The 19,476-nt window shown below is 38.8% G+C and overlaps 1 protein-coding gene across 1 annotated transcript in view; it reads right to left on the reverse strand.

Moving 5' to 3' along the window:
• The window catches only part of CNTN3 (contactin 3), a 323,792-nt gene that overhangs the window by 142,307 nt on the left and 162,009 nt on the right, over positions 1–19,476 (reverse strand). The window contains exon 5 of the mRNA XM_060022922.1: positions 7,029–7,124. Coding sequence (XP_059878905.1) covers positions 7,029–7,124 — 96 coding nt within the window. The remainder of the gene's footprint in view (positions 1–7,028; positions 7,125–19,476) is intronic.

The raw sequence follows: 19,476 nt of genomic DNA on the forward strand, positions 1-19,476 counted from the left end.
GAAATGTATGTGGAGTAGTCACTGGCAACCCTGAAATCTGGGGGAAACTCACTCGTAGACTGAACACGTAAATAATAATGAATGCACAGTTTCTTTAAATTGTCTTCTGTGACCCTGCCTCCTTCCAGGGCCATCTGTGGTATGTTCAGTTCTGACTTCAATCATAAAAGGATGCTGGAACAGCCCAGGGACGGGTGTAGCCCTAACAATAATGCCCTCTACGTTACTGATGAGACTTCGGTTGTAAAAAACAGACACCCACTAGACTCAGCTGAAAATAACAAAGGGAACAGAATATATATCCATATACTGGGGCTGCTGCATAGCGCCCAAGGGCAAGAAAGCAGCTTCCAAGGGAGAAAGGTTGGAGGGCCCGCGGCCAGGCAGTCCTTAGTCTTTATGCTGTTCCTGGTCTCTGTTTTTAGCCTCTGCAGGGCTGCATCTCTACGCCATGTGCGTCAGCTTTCTTGGCATGATAGAAAGGATCTGCCTCAAACTTCCAAATTCAAAACTTAGAGCCTGTCAGGTCAATTTTCAAACTGGCAGGAGAGAGCGGCTGATTCGCCCAGCTTGTGTCAGGTGTCCTCCTCTGGGCCAATCAGCAGTGGCCTGCTGGAACATGCTAGGCGTGGTTCCAAGCCCATGGAGGCAATGGAGGCAATACCCAGGAGGAGAGGCAGTCACTGCTTGTGTCGTTAAACAAAACGCAAGCGAATCTAAAACCTCCACCACATAATCCAACCTTGACGGCTGGAGGAAGGAAACCCAAGCGCTGTCTAGAAACAGGTTTTCTAAAACGGGGTAAAAAATGTACAAATGTACCCTGGGGTACATGAAGAAAATATAGTAAGCCCTCTTTAAAAATTTACTTACATATTTTAATTTTATATTTTTCTACCTAGTAAACATATTAGGATTATAGTATATTTTTATCTATATATATAAATCAGACATTTCAAGCCACTCACATATATGCCCCTGGGGACAGGGGGATTCCTATTTATCTTTCTATTGCCTTGCACCCTGAGAAAAGTACATTTAACTCGGAAAGTGGTTTGGGTAGGGTTCAAAATACTGACTTGAATACATTCCTATCAAGTTTATCAGCAGTGCTTTCAGTTTCTTCTGTATTCAATACTAAGATTATTCAAGTAAAGGGCCATATATATTACAGTAAAATAGCATTATAAGACATAAACATCTTCCACACGTCAACAGATATTTGATGGATGCATGAGTAAATCAAAATATGGATAAAATAGATGGATGGATAGATGGACAGATGGAAGAAGGAAGGAAGGGAGGAGGGCAGACTCAATGAATATTTTTAGTTCATAGTTTCCACATTCAAGCACTTCGGAGAAACTCAAGATTTTTCATCTCCATTTCCAACCACAAAATGGATGTTCAGCAATTAAGACTATATGAGACAACAGATACTCCCTTCAGAGATCAATTTTACTGTTATCCACATAGTAGCACCTGAGGTTTATGTGTCAACCGATTCACAACATACTTGTCTGAATACTACTGCGAATTTATTAATATTCTGGGCAACCAAAAATGTCAACAGTCACATCAGCATTGGCATATATTCAAAAAACACTTTTACAATTGTGATACATTATTCATTCAGTCTACAGATGGATTCTCTCTTTCTTGTGACATGTTAACATATCTGACTCCCAGGCTTAGAAGCAATAAATTAGGAGCAATATTCTATAGTGCAGAGAGATGCTTATTCCTCAATAACCCACCAACCATCAGCTTTCTCTAGATTTCATAATTTGTGATGGCAGAAAGACCTGCTACGATGCAACTTTCAGATACATTGCTTCAGGGAAGGGGAAACCCTTGGGTTCTCAAAGCAACGTTTTATATAGTGACCAGTGATGCAAATGCCACGGGAGCCAGAAAGCACATTCTGCCCATGAACGTATTATGTATTCCCTACTTCAAAGTTTTGTAAAAAGCTGTTTTTAAATTTGACTAGACTACAAACATGAATAGTAGAGTGTAGTTCAAGGAAAGATGAATGCCTAAGCCAAGGTGGTGCTAAGGTTACACATTAAGGTATTTGGGGAAACTAATGTTTTGGGTCAAAATCACATCCCAAAACACTAGGTAATGTCTCATTGCCCTGAAGCAAGGTCTAGCAACTGCACAAGTGTTTCCAGAACATTCCTACTTGGAAATTTTTCTTCAAGTTGCCCCATCTAAACTACCTGAGGTGACTTTTGTTTTTTGGTCCTACGGAAAGAAAAAAAAAGATGTTGGCACAGAGGGTGTAAATCCCATGCCATCTGGTTATGTTGCTAACAGCTGTCACCTCTGTCACACCAGGACTTACAAAGAAATTTTTAGCATGAAGTTGCTTCATCCTCCACTACCTGCTGTTTAGCATCTCACCCTCTTCCTTTTCACATCCCAAAGGATGGCAGTGTCCAGGGCTGTCATTGTAAGAAGAATATGCACAGAGCACAGACATTGGAAGCTGGATCAGAGACCAAAGCTGTTTGCTTATGAAACACTGGGAAATACTCAGGTCTATTTTTAACTCAGAATAAATCTCATCAGGCATCCTTGGACAAAAACCAAGTCTTTATTAACATGTATGGAGGCAATAACTTGATTAACCTATGAATTCCTGTCTAATTAGTATTTATCATGAAAAGCCCATGAACTAGTCTTGTATCCTTATTTATATTAGGATAATATTTTTGTGCATTTGAATTTCAACGATCTTGTAGTGATATCAGCAACTGACTGGTAACAACACTAATTCCCAGCTTTTCACACTATTGGTAATTAGATTGATAACTAACCCACGGATAATCCATGGCTGGTACCTTATTTTTAGCATGTCACTTCCTGATTTTCCAACGAATTTTCAAGAGGATACTAATTCCTTTCACCTTAGAGAGATGTTGGATTATTCTGCAGAGAAGACAATGAAAAGGAAGTGGCAGAAAGTGTCACAGAATGAGTGGGAGATGAGACCCCTCTCAGATGACAGTAACCTGCATTGCTTAGGAGTTACGGGGACTCCCAGGAAACATTTCTGTCACCCATCAGGAAACAATTTTTCCTTCTCTGGCGTCATATAAATGGCAACTGCTCTTAAGCAAAGCAACCCCAGGTTGCAGCTACTTGCTTATAAATTATCTGCATAGACAAATGATTTAAGGGAGTTTGAATAATATATTCAGTTTCCATACTTTGGGACTCCTATTTGGGTTCTTTTTTTGCATATCTCCCTTGTCACTTATCCAGTTCCTCTCCATACGTTTCATCAAAAGAATGTCCTAGCAGATGATTTATTTCCACCAACAGCCAGCACCCTGCTTAGCAACTAAGCAGCACTCAATAAATAGAGACTACTATTATTATTTGTTATTATTATTATTTCACCCCTGTGTCTACTCTGTCAGGCTGTGATTCTGTTAGAGCATATGATATAATAAAATACGATGATGTCTTCAGTAATCAGAAAACAACAACAAAATTAAAAATTTCCGACCACTGAGAAGGGACCAAGTAGAAGTGAGTAAAAGTAATACAGCAGTTAAGACAGAGAAGGGAAGGTCGTGTCCTGCAGAGACCACGGGACTTTGTGGAAAGAGGACACAATGGATCACAGCGGGGCCATGTGTGCCCCATATCACATGTACTGATAAATCCTGGAGTCACGGCTTCAGCTGCTCTGTACTGCCTCACATCCTCCACTGAATGAAAAGTCCCTCAGTCCACAAGGGGATGAAGTGGAGCTGATACCAGCTGCTGTGGGCAGAGTTCACCGTCATCTGTCAGTGTCTGCACCTGTCTGCTTGGCACCCAGCACGTATTAGTTGTTAAACGCTTTCACCTCTAGAAACAGAGTTTGCAGTGCATTCTCAGAAAGCATCTGTAACTGGCCCAATCTAAAGAGGATTCCTTTACTCATTTCATGAATGTGTTCATTTGTTCAACCGTTATTTACTGACTGCTTGTCATAAACCAGCCTTGTGTCAGGCACTTGGATGCAGAGCAAACCTGGACATAGGCTCTGTCTTCAAGAAGCTCCCATATCAAGAAGTCAAGGCAGGGGATGTAAATTGTGACTTGGCAGACTCAACATTAGGTAGACTTGGATCAATGACAATCCTGTTCTCAGCATCTAAACCTGACGCTCTGGTCCCTATCATTTTCCTGCACAATCTAGCATGCAGGAAGATATGCTATTGTTCAGTGGTTCGCTCCCCCATGCATGCCACGGGGTCTTAAGAGCTAATGCACCGCATCTGGAAAGATCTCTTTCCTTCTTTGCCAACAATTCTACTGACTTTCACAGTCACCCCGGACTGTGAGCTTTAAAAATGAAAAGACCACTATATGAAGTCGCCAAGGCAGAGAGGAATCATAACTTAGAGGTTGTCATTACGTAGGAGAGTTGTGACTGGCCAGCAGTTCTCCAATTTCATGACAATGGAAAAGATTCACCTTTTGGAACATGTTTTATCCAACAGCTTATTAAGACTTCCTCACTGTGTGCATGCCCAGTCAACTAAAAGATCCCCTCCTTTGTTATCAGCAAGAACATCTAATCATAAAAATGTTTAAAGAAGATCACTTAGACTTTTAATTTGGGTCAACAGTTCCAACACACATCATACACAAGACCGCCCAGCTACTATTTTATGTTGCTTTTAAAGAATAAACTTTAGTTATTTTGATACTTGCTTACTAGGTGTACTTCTAACCATTATTAATGTCTACCTAAAACATCACTCCCGTTTTTTTCTCATAATAAAACCCTTCTTGGGCTTCCCTGGTGGTGCAGTGGTTGAGAGTCCGCCTGCCGATGCAGGGGATGTGGGTTCGTGCCCCGGTCCGGGAAGATCCCACATGCCGCGGAGCTGCTGGGCCCGTGAGCCATGGCCGCTGAGCCTGCGCGTCCGGAGCCTGTGCTCCGCAACGGGAGAGGCCACGACAGTGAGAGGCCCGCGTACCGCAAAAAAAAAAAAAAAAAAAAAAAACGAAAAAACAAAACAACAACAAAAAACCCTTCTTTTCTTTTGGAAACTACGCCTTTCTCATCTCAGTGCTTGCCAGTAGATGGAGCTGACTCTGGTTCTCTGCTGGAGGGGAAAATCTCATGAGCAAGGCTGATCCAATGAAAATCAGGAGCCACTGAGCAACAGGTTGTCTGGTCCGTTAGGATCCTTAGCACTAAGGACCAGAAGGCCTGGAGGTGCCAGGAGCCACCTGTGCTACCACAGGGAGTCTACATGACAATGGAATCAACATGGAGGGAAGCAGAGCCACGAAACAGCAAGAAAGACCAGCCGCTTATGAAATTCGTTAAACCATTGGGTCCAATAGATCGGGTTCTCAGGGAGCAAATATTAGAGCCTGGGATAAAGATTTTGACCAAAGCTCAAAACCTGTGAAAGCAAGGAGGCAGAAGCAGGATTTGAGATAAGAAAGAAGTCAGACTGTCGTGGCCCAAAAAGCCTTGGTCATGCTGGAAGGAAGCTCTGGATTGAGCCCTCCCCACTAGAACTGTCCAGTGTTGGGCAGAAGGGGCTGACCCCTTATATCCTCTCCTTGTTCGGTCACCAGATGCAGGCAGTCCCTGGAAGGGCGAGACCCTGGGCAAGCGGCTCCTGTAGCCAAGGAGATCAGGAAGAAGCTGAGAGCTGGAGGCCACTGGCTGACCCTGCTGCCCACAGAGAGGCGGCGAGTCATTCTGGGTGGTACATCACTGTGTCAACCACACAGCTCTAGTAGGAAGCACATGCTCAACCCAGTTATATGTAAACTCCCTATTTTCTTCAAGCCAGTTTGAGCTCAGTTACTTTTACTGCTCATCAAGAGAGTCCATGCTTCCCTTCAAAGTCACAGGTCCTCTGAAACTTCATGATTTCAGCAAAATAGACACTCCCGAAGTAGACTGGGGAGCCCAATTTAAACCCATACTCACCAACGCGAGGGCAGGCACGGCAGCTAATCAAGGCCCAAATCTGCAGTCTGCAGCTGGCTCAGACATTTCAAATGATCAAATACTGAAGACGGGAAATGTCTGTTTCATTGGGCTGAGGATTTTGTGATTAAAACTGCCGAGCCACTGGGCAAAAAGGACTTTGGTTTGGATGTCACAGAACAAAGAAAGTCCAGCATACTGACATCTGAATAAGCTTTATTATAATGGGAAGAAGACTTCTCAGTTTCATCTCTGGTCAGAAAGCTTCTCTCTAACCTATTTATCTCTCAGGAATTCTCATCCTCTCATAACAGAATGTGTCTGCTTCTCTGACAACAATGATTCATACATTAATAATGCCTTCTTTGTTCCTGCAAGTGACCAAGTTTGTAATAGTGAGCGTGAGAGGAAAATCCAACCAGCACTTCAGGCTCTTACCGGGGAGCGGTACTTATTAAATTATTTTCACATGTGCAGAAGTTCATTTTCATTCTTGGTAACTATTTTGTTAACCTTGTGAATTTCCAGCAATATTTCAATTTATAGCAATATAGCATAAAATTTGCAATTCCAACACCCCAATAAAATGATGTGAATACACATACATATTTCATTTTCAATATATATATTACACATATATCAAGAGGTACAACAGCATATATCAATAAGCATGTGTAAGCGTGTATGCATAAGGCTGGAGAGAGAGACAGAGAGAGAGAGAGAAACCACAAAGACACCAATGTACGTCACGGTCTACAACTAAATAATGAATGATAATAGTGTAAGGATGAAGCATTGTTCAGCACCATTAGGTAATTGAAATTAACTTGATCTTGCTTGCCTTTAGAACCTTCCTTGTTGAAATGAGTAAATTATGTTTATAATCTCCTCTGGATAGACTGTTTTTTGTAGAGTTTCTTATACTGCAACTCACCTGACAGAATCCAATGCTTGGATTATCAAGTTTCTCAAGGTAATTTATGGAAGCAACAACAGTACATATGCTGTGGGTCTCGCCCCAAAACTTGTTTAATAAACATAAAAGCAAAAACAGAGCACTTGTTACCTCCAGAGTGTGGCGGGAGGCCACAGAGCAGGACAACTCCCTGTCCTTCACGCACTGACACTGTACTTCTCATTTTGGTTTTAAAATTTTCCAGATCTGATTTGAAAACAAAACAAAACAGAATTTCAGAAAGGACCATAAATTTAAAATGTTCACATAGAGACATTCCTCTTTTTTAGGATAATAAAAAATCCCATCTCAGGAACCTCAGGAGGAAAACATTTAACATTTGCTTTGAGAAAGAAAAGTAGGATTTTGATTTCTTTATTAAGGCTTCTAGAAATGCAGCAATAGAAACAAAAATACGTACCCACTAATCCTGTAAATTAAACCCACATATTCCTTTTTATCTGTAGCTGTAAAAAAATACAAACTGTTTTTATTATTGGTCAAATAATTTTTTTCAAGTATTTAATAAAGCAATTAAGGCAAATATTATTTTGATCACCAGTGGTTATTTTTAAAAACCATTTAATTTCTTTCAATAATAATCCAGGACAGCAAATTCCAATTCATATTCTCCAGCTTAAATTATAGCATGGAGAAAATTCTATGGGCTTCATTTTGAACAAAGCTTAAGCCTACGGGGAAAAAAAGAAGAAACATTTGTTTCTCTAAACTATGATTTAAAAAAAAAAGTACTGGTCTTCCCTGGTGGCGCAGTGGTTGAGAGTCCGCCTGCCGATGCAGGGGACGCGGGTTCATGCCCCGGTCCGGGAAGATCCCACATGCCGCGGAGCGGCTGGGCCCGTGAACCATGGCCGCTGAGCCTGCGCGTCCGGAGCCTGTGCTCCGCAACAGGAGAGGCCACAACAGTGAGAGGCCCGCGTACCGTAAAAAAAAAGTACTGTGCATTCCATAGTTAATATATGCTGTGGTGTCACTTTCTGTATGAGAACAATTACACTGTCAATTTGTGAAAGAATATACTCATTTCATAGCTTTTAAGGGTTGATATAAATTGCCTATGTGGTGACTATGAAAAGTAAGGCAGTGTATGTATTTTAAAACACAACTTGAAAAATTTCAACTTTGAAAAATGCAAAAACCAAAATAATCTTCTTCAACTTGATAAAACTACCAACTGTAGACATGTATGAATTTTCTGAGCACCATAAATCAATACATCAATGGGAAATTAGAAGGCCTATGTGTTTCATTTTATTGTTACTGAAAAACAGTATTAAATTGCTAGCTTTTAAGCATGGAATAAAGCAATTCAGCAAAACTCACATATGTGTGACTATAAAAGGAGAAAAAATAGTGTTTATGGACTTATTTTATTCAGAAGTTACCCTACAAAAGTGATATAACGTAGCATTATATCATCTTAAATCTATAACCAAATGCAGCATTATCAAAACATTAAGGCTTTTGAAGTGTAACTGAGCTGGAACTGCAAAATTGTACCATCCAAATGTTTCCCAAAGACTAAGTGGAGGAGTACATCATATCAGAATGTAGCCTATACATGGAAAAATAATTTCAAATCATTATATTTTGACAACCAAGTATGCATCATAATTACTGATTTTCTGTCCAATTCCTTGTTTTCTTCTGTTATATAACTTCACATCATAAAACATATTTATCACTGATTTTACCTAGAATACACCAAAAAGGATAAAAAAAAGGTTCTACGGAAACTAACAATGTCTCTTCTCCTCCATAGGTGAAAACCTCTTTTGCCTAAACCCGAACACTGTCACAGGTTTGTCCATTGCTCTGGACATTTGCGGTGATACTATCTCTACAGTATATAAGGGCAAAGAACATTATTTTTGGATACCTGATGTGGCCAGTTCATGGAGAACATGCATTAGGAAGAGCAAACAAAAATAACTGTAGTGGCCTGAAGTGTTTTCCCGGCTTTTTTTTTTTTTTTTAACCCTAGGGACTATAGAGATCAAAGTAGTAAAAATATCCAAAAAGTCTCAGATTACTGAAATATCCTGGCAGATTATATATGCAACCTAAACCCAAGTCAAGGCTGCATATGGTCCAATCTTGACAAGAACTGTATCAGAACAAGCCCTGTTTAGGAGTCAAAGTAAATAAGAAGTCATTCCAGAAATTATTTGGTAGAAACCTCTCAGATTTTTCTTCCTGTCTCCTAATTCTTGCAAAATGTGACATTATTCACATTTTGTGAGCCTCTAATTAGCCAGATTTTAAGAAGAAACCAACTTCATAAAGAGCATCTACAAAGAACTACAACTAGCATCATATTTGATGGTGAAAGACAATGTTTTCTGCCAACATCAGGAATACGACAAGGATGTTCATTCTAGCCACTTGCAGCCAACATCATACTAGAAGTTCTGACCGCTGCAATAAGAAAAGAATAAAAAATAAGAAGCATACAGTTTCTAAAGGAAGAAATAAAATGACTCCTATTTGCAGATGATACGATTGTCTAAATAGAAAATAGGAAGGCACCTACAAAAACAAAAAGCAAACCAAAAAATTCCCACTACAAAGTGAGTTATACATAGGTCACGGGATACAATTTCTAGAGAGTAACAATAAACCTGCAGAAACCAAAATTAAAGACACAAAATTGCTTACAATCATTTCAAAGAAAATACAGTACTTAGGTACACAGATAATAAAACATACAAAGGATCTATATGCTGCAAGTTCCAAGATACTGATAAAAAAGAATCAGTCTAAATAAAGTGAAGACACCTACTGTGTTCATGGATTGGAAGATTCAGCATAGTTTCAACTGTCCCCCAATTGATAGATAGATTTAATGTAATTCCTGTCAAAATTCCAGCAAGGTTTTTGGTTGTTTTACTTTTATATTTTTTGTAGATGTAGGCAGGCTTGTGCTAAAACTTACATAGAAAAAGCACAGGCCCTAGAATAACTAAGACAATCTTGACTAAGAAGAATAAAGTGGAAAGAACCACTCTACCTAGTATTAAGACTTATTATGTAGCTACAATGAGCGAGACAGTGTGGGAACGGCAGAGGGACAGACACATAGAACAATGTAATAAAACAGAGAATCCAGAAACAGATGCACACAAATATGCTGAGCTGATTTTTGACATATGTGCAAAAGCAATTCAATGGAAGAAGGACAGCCTTTCAATAAACGGTGCAGGAGCAACTGGACAGCCATAGGGAAAAGAACGAACCTTGCCCTCAACCTCACTCATATATGAAAATTCAAAATGGATTTGAATGTAAATGTAAGACATAAAAATATAGAAATATAGACCTTTTAGAGAAAAATATAGGAGCACATCTTTGGGATCTAGGGTTAAGCAAAAAGGTTTTAGGCTTGACAGTAATAAACTGGACCTTACAAAATTTAAAACTTTTGCCTTGTGAAAGTGCATGGGAAAAGGATGAAAAGACAGGCAACAGGAGAAAATATTTTCAAATCGCTTATCCAGTAAAGGAATAGTATCCAGAATAAGTCCTCTTAAAACTCAATAGTAAAAAACGAAACTATCCATTTAGAAAATGGGCAAAACAATGAACAGGCATTTCACTGAAGAAGATACAGAGATGGCAAATAAGGACATGAAAAATGTTCAACATCATTAGCCATCAGGGAAATAGAAATTAAAACTGCAATGAGGTATCACGGCACACCTATCAGAATGGTTAGCAACCCCTATCAGACCTACAGCGACAACACTAAACCCCATAAAGGATGTGGAGAAACAGAATCGCTCATACATTGTTGGTGGCTGTATGACTGTACAGCATTTCACAGCCACTCTGGAAGCAGTTTGATAGTTTCTTCAAAAACTGAACACACAATTGCCATATGATCCAGCCATCGCACTCTTGGGCATTTATCCCAGGGAAGCAAAAACATATTTTCACAAGAAAACCTGTACAGAAAAGTTTGTACAGCTTTATTCATAATAGCCCTGAACTGGGGACAACCCAGATGTCCTTCAATGGATGAACGGTTAAACAAACAGTAGTGCACACATTTCCTGGAATACTACTCAGCAATAAAAAGCAATGGACTATTGACACACCCCACACTTGGATGAATCTTCAGAGAATAATGCTAAGTGAAAAAAGCAATCCTGAAAGGCTACATGCTGTACGACTCCATTTATATAATATGTTTAAAATTACAGAATTTCAGAAACAGAGGATGCATTAGTGGTTGTCAGTGTTTAGGGAAGTTGGGGCAGGGATATGGGTGTGGTTATAAAAGGGCACTGTGAGGGATCTCGACCACAGTGTGGATACACAAACTATACATGATACCATTATAGAGAACTAAATACACACACACACAAACACACACACACACACAAATAAGTACATATACAACTGGGGAAATCCGAATTAAAAAACAAAGATAAAATCCAGCTCTCCATATTTTTTTACTTTCTTTCCTCTTCCTCCACCCCACCTACAGGCCACAAGTGGCTCACCTTGATTGCCTTTCTGGTCACCACCTATGCTGTGCTGCTCTAAGATATCCCAAGTTCTGGTCACACCCTGGAGACAGTATCTCCCAAGATATCAAACGGAGGTATGCAGAGCCAGGAGAGAAACACACTCCTTACTTTGACTGCTTTTCCTATGAATATTCACATGGACCATTCCTGGTGTATAAAATACTCTACCTGGACAGCTGTCTGTTAATTTTATTTATTGGGCTAGGTTTTCTATGGGCTGCTCAAACACTTCACACTTTCAGGTTGATCTCCCCTAGAGGGGTGGGATAGGGAGGGTGGGAGGGAGACGCAAGAGGGAGGAGATATGGCGATGCATGTATATGTAGAGCTGATTCACTTTGTTTTACAGCAGAAACTAACACACCATTGTAAAGCAATTATACTCCAATAAAGATGTTAAAGAAAAAAAGAAGAATCTGCTTGCTAATGCAGGGGACATGGGTTCAAGTCCTGGTCTGGGAAGACCCCATGTGCCATGGAACAACTAAGCCCATGCGCTTAGAGCCCGTGCTCTTCAACTAGAGAAGCCACCGCATGAGAAGCCCACGCACCGCAACTAAGAGTAGCCCCCGCTGGCTGCAACTACAGAAAGCCCGTGCACAGCAACGAAGACCCAACGCAGCCAAAAAAAAAAAGTAAAGTTTCTAAGGGAAAATTCTACCATGGCAGGCTATAGGTGTGTCCTAGGAAAACAAAAATAGTTCCTTATGTAAAAACAATGGCTTGCTCAACAAGTTCAATAGTATCTTAGTCTTCCTTCCCCAAAAGCAGAGCCAAGAAAGGACTTGAGTGATCTGCGGTATATGGAAGATGATCTCGGAAAGTAGGAGGGAAGGAGTGGGGTGAATAAAAGAGGGATGGAAGAAAAGCCACCAGCTGGTTACATTACTGAAGCTGCTACTGTAGTCAATAAGGGATTGATTCTGCATGAACCTCTGATAAGTGTACAGAATGCCTTCTAGAACCATCACCTTGAAGGACGGGAGTCAGGGGTATTTGAATACAGGCTCCCAACCTTACCAGTGAAGGGTTTTCCCTGGGGGCAATCATTTTCCCCTACCCATCAGAGCTCTCACTGTGAACTTTCATGGAACTGTCCACCCCCCACTGCACATTAATCAGAGGTGGGCAGAGGGGATTTAATACATTTGGGGAATACCAAAAATGTCTACCGCAAATAGATTTCATACTTAAAAGCCCAGCCTTTTTCCAGGTTTTACAACAGGTTTGTGTTGTAAGTTTCCAAGCAGACTTACATATTCAGTATTTTCTAAGCCTCCTTAGGGAACAGGGAAGCACTTAATAAGATCTTAACATCTTCAGGAACTGTCTTTGCTTTTTATACACAGTTGAAATACTGGTACAATGGGTGAACTCTAAGCACCTAGGAATACTTTACAAGAACTTTCCCCACAAATATATCATAATTCAGCTCCTTCCCTGCTTCTCATCACCCCACTGCTCCAGCAACCCCAACTCTCAGCCACATACACTGAAACAATAACAAACTATTTGGCTTTCCCCAAGCACAAAATGCTCGTCAAAAATCACGCAACTGTGCTCTCCCACTCCTTCACTGACGTTGCACTTTTATTCATCTTCAAAACCAGCTTCATCCACATCCCTTTCTTGAAACTCTTGAAATTACCTCCATCCTTTCAATTCTGTTTATTTATTTATTTATTTAGGCTGTGTTGGGTCTTCGTTGCTGCGCGCAGGCTTTCTCTAGTTGCAGCAAGCAGGGGCTACTCTTCGCCACAGTGCGCGGGCTTCTCGCTGCGGTGGCTTCTCTTGTTGCAGAGCATGGGCTCTAGGCGCGCGGGCTTCAGTAGTTGTGGTGTGCCAGCTCAGTAGTTGTGACGCGCAGGCTCTAGAGCGCAGGCTCAGTAGTTGTGGCGCAGGGGCTTAGTTGCTCCGCGGCATATGGGATCTTCCCAGACCAGGGATCGAACCCATGTCCCCTTCATTGGCAGGCAGATTCTTAACCACTGTGCCACCAGGGAAGCTCCCAATTCTGTATTTTCTATATTTTTCTATTTTTCCATTTTGTTCTATCCTGGGGGTCCACCAAGATTAGAACACTGTCATTTTCATCTTTATATCTCTAGGCTATTACATATTTGTTGGCATTGTGTGGGTCATCAACATACATTTGCATCCATCATATCATTTTCCTTGGAATCTCCATGGTGGGTCCCCCACCGAAGCTGAATCCTCTGTGACTGGGTTGCAGATTTCTTAACTTTCTACCAGTGAGATTTAGGAAAAGAAAACAGCAGTGGGCCCACCAGGGATCCTGTCTTTGCTCCACCATAATCCAGACCTGCAAGACTGGGGAGTTACCCCTTGATCATCTGTGCTTCCCAGATTTTTATTTGTAAACTGGGGACAACACCTGCCCTCTGAACCTCACAGAGTTTTTTGAGAGAGGCTCTCTAGCATCGTAGATCTGCAAGCCCTTTGAAAAATAAATAGAATTATAGAAGTGCAAGGTTCCCTTACTCCTTCTGAGACTCTGGTTTTACAACTCTCCTTACTTCAGTCTCTCTCATCTCATCTATGATTTCAAACATGCAAAGATCACTTCATCTAAAAAGCAAAATATATCTTCCAATAACTCCCATGCTCCACTTTTCTTAAACAAATCCTCCTTCCCCCCGCGACCATCTCTCTGTTTCCTTCCACTTTTTAACTTGGATTGAATTTAAGTCTCGGTCCTCTGGAGTCAGATAAACCCACCTACAAATCCCTTTCCTGAAACTTAAGCGTTTGACCTGTGGTAGATTACTTCACTTGTTGATCCACAGTTTCATCATCTGTAAATTGAGGATAATAATAGCAATTATCTCTGCTATTGTTGTGAGAAAGAAATAAGATAGTCTACATCATTTACTTAAAACGGTGTGTTCAAAAAATAATAGCTATCATTTTTCTTTACATCCTCTCATAGATCTCACCATGTCTGAAGCTTTTACCATTGTGCCTATACCAAAGATGTGCTCATCAAAATTTTGATTCAAAACATGCATTTTCTGCATGCCTTCCAGACACATTTTGGCTATTCATCTCATATTCAACATTTCATTTTCCTACGCTTAGAGTAGTCCCTACAAAACCCTACAACTTCCATCATTGTGTTGTTACTTTCTAAGACTCCCACCTCCAATTTGTCACTCCTCATTCCTACTTTTGTTTAATCCATTCCATTTTATCATGTTAATTGTTTTGCAAAGTTCAGCCTCTTTCGTCCCATTTCTAATTTCTCACTACCACCGTTTTAATTTTACTGGAAAATTTTTATGATGCAAATTCACCTGGCGTGTATTAAGCATATGGCTCCAGTATGCTTGTCTATCAAAACTCTGCATCGCCAACGTCATAAGAATATGCTCTACCAAAACTGACTAATTTCACATATGAAGGAATTAATGGATGAAGGAATTTGCTAGGCTGTGTGATAGAATTTCCTGGAATTTATCTCATTTAATTTTCACAAAAGCTCTATTTAAAGGTATCATTTTTCCATTTTCCAAAAAAGCTGTGGCTCAAAGAAATTACAGACTTTGACGAAGGTGATGCAGTGAGAGGTGGAGCCAGTTCAACTGATTTCAAGTCCAGCTCTTTTCATCTTTATACTATGGGATAAGTCCATCCAACCTTTGGGCTGGTCTCCCCACCTGCGATCTCTCCCCTCCCATCCAATCCATCTGTCTTGTGCCCAGAGAGTTGAGTTCAGTTTTCTTCATAAAACACATATCCAGTTTTCAATACCTGCTCAAAATTTTACATGAATTTCTCATTGCCTAGATGATGAAGTCCATTTTCTTGTCTTAACATTCAGTCATTCACTTGACACGTATGTATTAGTATATGTACATATATATGTATATGTGTGTGAAATATGTACCTATGTTCCAGGTATTGCCACAAAAGAGCTCGGTTTGTCATTTGGAGTATTTCGGCTTCTAAAACTTTACTTATGCCCCATCATTCTCCTTTCAACTTATGTTAAGTATCTATATTTCAAGGTCTAGTTAAAAATGTTCACGCTTTGTGAAGGAAGAATTCTCCGATAATTCTGGACTACATGATAACTGAGTTTTAGATTAGTCTGTCTCACAAGACTAAGGCTGAGGGCTCAGTTCACCTCCATCTCCTTTTTGCCTTCCACAGACCTCAAAAAGCACCTATCCAGTACAAATGGCTTCAACTCAAGCAGTATGATTTGTCCCCTCTAGAAAAGATACTGTCCACTGTTAAGAGCACACAGAATGCTTGTGCCTAGTACCTGCTCTCTAGCAAGCCCTTCTGCTTCCATCAGTTGAACTGCCTGTATTTATTAACAGAACTGAATCACCCTTTTTACATGAAATTAAATTACTAGTGAAATACTTAAAAAGTTGAGGGAATAAGTGTGTGAAAAAAAGGGAACTGTTGTTTATAAAAAAAATTTTAAACTTCTGAAAAACTCAACGAAAGCAATTCACCCTTTCCCCAAGACTGATGCTAAAATAGATAGAATACATGATACAAACCATAAAAGCTTATAAATAAAAAAATAAAAATCGTTAGACTATTTCTGTACCCAGATGACTTAAGAAATATTTTTTAAATTATCACTCAAATTCAAAGAAAAACAATAGCTGGAAATCACAGGAGATTCATAATAGGTGTGTTTTATACAAATAACACAACGAATTCCTACCTTCCATCAACGAAGAGTGCTTGGCACTGCATTAAAAAACAAAAACAAAAAGCAGAAGACATATATAGTTTCATGTTTTAAGCAAAAGTAAAATTGTTATAATAAAAGGTAACTTTTCTTTAAATAATTACCTATTTTAATTTATTAAGGAGCTTTTCAATTAAGAGTCCAACTACTGGTCCTGACTATATCAAATAAAAAAGCCCCTTATGTATTTGGGAAAAAGTTAATGCTGGATTATTAAATCAAACAACAAAAATTAAGAATAATGTTTCTGATATTGACAGTTTTGCTCTTCCAGTATATTAAATCTAAGAAAAAAAAAAACTCTTCCCAGTTGATTATGGATATTAATTTCATCTGTAATACTAAATTTTAAAACATGAACAGTTTAATGTAAGCTGAACAGTACTATAAATCTTACTTTCTGAAAATGTTTTCTTCTTATACTTCATGTACCTTAAAAAAGCTAGCTTTATCATTAAAACCACATGTAAAAAATTTATGTGGCAATACTACAAATCATTTTCCTTCTCTTTGAAACTAAGATCTCCAAGCATACCAGAGGTTTGAGATAATTCAGAAAATCTGCATGAAAATCATATTTTAAAAGTCAGTTTGATTTTAACAGGGCCATAGAAAAAGCCAGCATTCATACATAAAACGTTACCGAATATAGAGAACTATTTTCAAGACTATCTAAGAATGTTATATTTCAGAAACTAACCATCATTGGGTGTGTCACAGAGGAATTCTAATGATTAGTTATACAAGGATGTGCTTGGTCTTTTCACTTAGAAACGTCTACTTGCCAATTTGGAAATAAAAAGATCACATAAAATGACAATATTCTGAATATCTGAACAAATCACGCCACTTCAATGCAGTTATCAATGCAGTTATAATATTCTCAAACGTTTTAAAAAAGCTTTTTAACAGCCTAGATTAAAATGTCTTAGTGGCTTCTTCAGCAAAGAATTTGAAGTTAGATTTCCGTTAGAGTCTCTGCTACTAAAACAAGCTCTGTGGTTTTATACAATTTTCTCAGACTCTTTGATATGCAGATTCTTCTGAAAAATGCAGATAATATGACCTGCGTTAGAAACATGCTGAGAGGTTATGTGAGAAAATAAACGCAAAATTCTTGGAATGTATTAGGTGCTCAGTAAGTATTAGCAAGCTGCTTCCCCTCCCCGGGCAAGGATAAGCTCTAGATATCCTTCTATCCTCATCAATCCAGACCTATGTCATTCAAACCCAGATGAAAGTATCCTTTCTCATTCGAAGCCTTCAACAGTTATTCCAGTTTGTCTATATTTAGCCTCTTGCTTTCAACAGGCATGTCTGTCTTCCCAGGAACATCATAATTTCTATTGTTTTCCCCCTGCAATTAGTAGAATAGATGCTAAGTAATACTTGTTGAAATTCAACACTTGAGGTGAGTTTTTTTAAAAAAAGCTCCTGTTATTTGCTAAACTGGCTGAGTCACTGAGACTGTTTATACATTTCATGGAACAGTTGCCATTAAGACACATGTGATTTTAGCAACGAATATATGGTGTTACATTATATGCTTACTTCTATCCATTATTAGAATAATGGAAAATAAATTAGCATAATGCAATAACCCTCCAACACTACAAGAAAAAATATCAGATACTGAATCGTTACCCTTACTTATAGTTTTTTTTGAATCATTTTTGAATGATTCCCTCAGCAGCACATTACCAGACTAACAGCAGGGATCCCAGATGATAAGAACACCTATGGTCTGGCATTCAAAGATCACCTTTGTTACAGAGAAAGAAGCTAATTAGATTTATTTTAATTATATGATCACTTCATACTGACAAGTTTCATCAAAAAGAGAAAGAGAGAGACACACATCAAAGATTAGTTATGGACCGCCTGAAAAAAATACTTACCTAACTCAAGTTAAATGAAGATTACTTTCTAAAGAATCAAAATGACTTACATGTGTACAGACCTCTTGAGATTGACATAGTTTATCTCATATGATTCTCAGCAATAATCTGTGAGACAGGCAATGCATATATAATTATTCCCAATTTTTATAAGAGCAAACCAAGTCCAGGAGAGGTTAGATTTTGCCCAAAGCCATGCTGCTAATTAAGTGTCAGAGCCAGGCAGGTGACACATCCTCTGATTTCTAACTTGGAGAAAAAGGAGGACCGTCATATCTGAATTACAGTTTAAGCTTTTGACTCCTTTTCAGTCTTTAGAAGTTCTACCTTAGAAAACTGAAATGGATAATTCGCAAGTCATATTTAAGGTATGTTCATTCTTTCAATCATTCATTCAAATTATTCAACAAGTGCCAAACAAGGCTGAAAGAAGATGTCTTTACTCTTCTGAAACTTGGCAACTCGTTTCTTAACCATGCAGTGCCTTGGTTTCCTCTTTGTCAACAAGGAGGGATAACACCCACCCAGGAATCCCCTTAGGGTTTGATATAACAATCAAAGGTAATAATCAAGGAAATAGAGCTTTCAAAGTGTAAACGACAGCAAAATATTTAGGTGTAAATGCTCCTATTTCTCATCACTCTATAACCTTATGTAGCTTCATGTTTCTTCAAAGTCATTATACAATATTGTAGAATGTATTTACTGTTTATTTATTTAGTACCCCCCCGCATCCTGGCTAGAAAGTAAGCTTCACAAAAGTATAGTCTTTCTTCTGCTTCATTTTTACATCCTGGGCACATATTACGTGTTATATGTTATCATATGATTTCAATAAAGCCTCTCACTCTCTTATGCCCCTATATTAACAACACATAAAAACTAATTTGTCTATTGGTGAAAGATTTATAATATCTTAGATCATTACCTCGGGCACAGCTGATGTCTGTTGTTCTGTTGCAGAGCTCCTGAATTATTAACTTAAAGCTTAAGTTACAAAGTTACAAAGAAAAATAGCTAAAAAAAAAATCTCCCCCAAAATATAACTGTGAAATTTAAAGAAATGTGTGTATTTCTCCCTAACTTTAACACTGGCCACTTACTGTGTCATGTACATCTATTTTAAAACTTTTATAAACAAATGTACAAAATTTAAAACTAATAGGGAATAACAAAAATCTACATGTGTAACAATGATTTCTTGGTAATTTCTATGAGGTCTTTAAAACTATTTAACCCAGAAAAAAATCAACCTAAGATATATTTAAGAAAATAAAGGCATATGTTATTTTGTCATTTTAACACCAAACCCTAACATAAACTAAAGCATAATAGACGGATATAAATATTATGATAGCACAGCCTGCTTGTTGCCA

Source organism: Delphinus delphis, chromosome 10 (genome assembly GCF_949987515.2).
Source record: "Delphinus delphis chromosome 10, mDelDel1.2, whole genome shotgun sequence".
Classification (NCBI taxonomy): domain Eukaryota; kingdom Metazoa; phylum Chordata; class Mammalia; order Artiodactyla; family Delphinidae; genus Delphinus; species Delphinus delphis.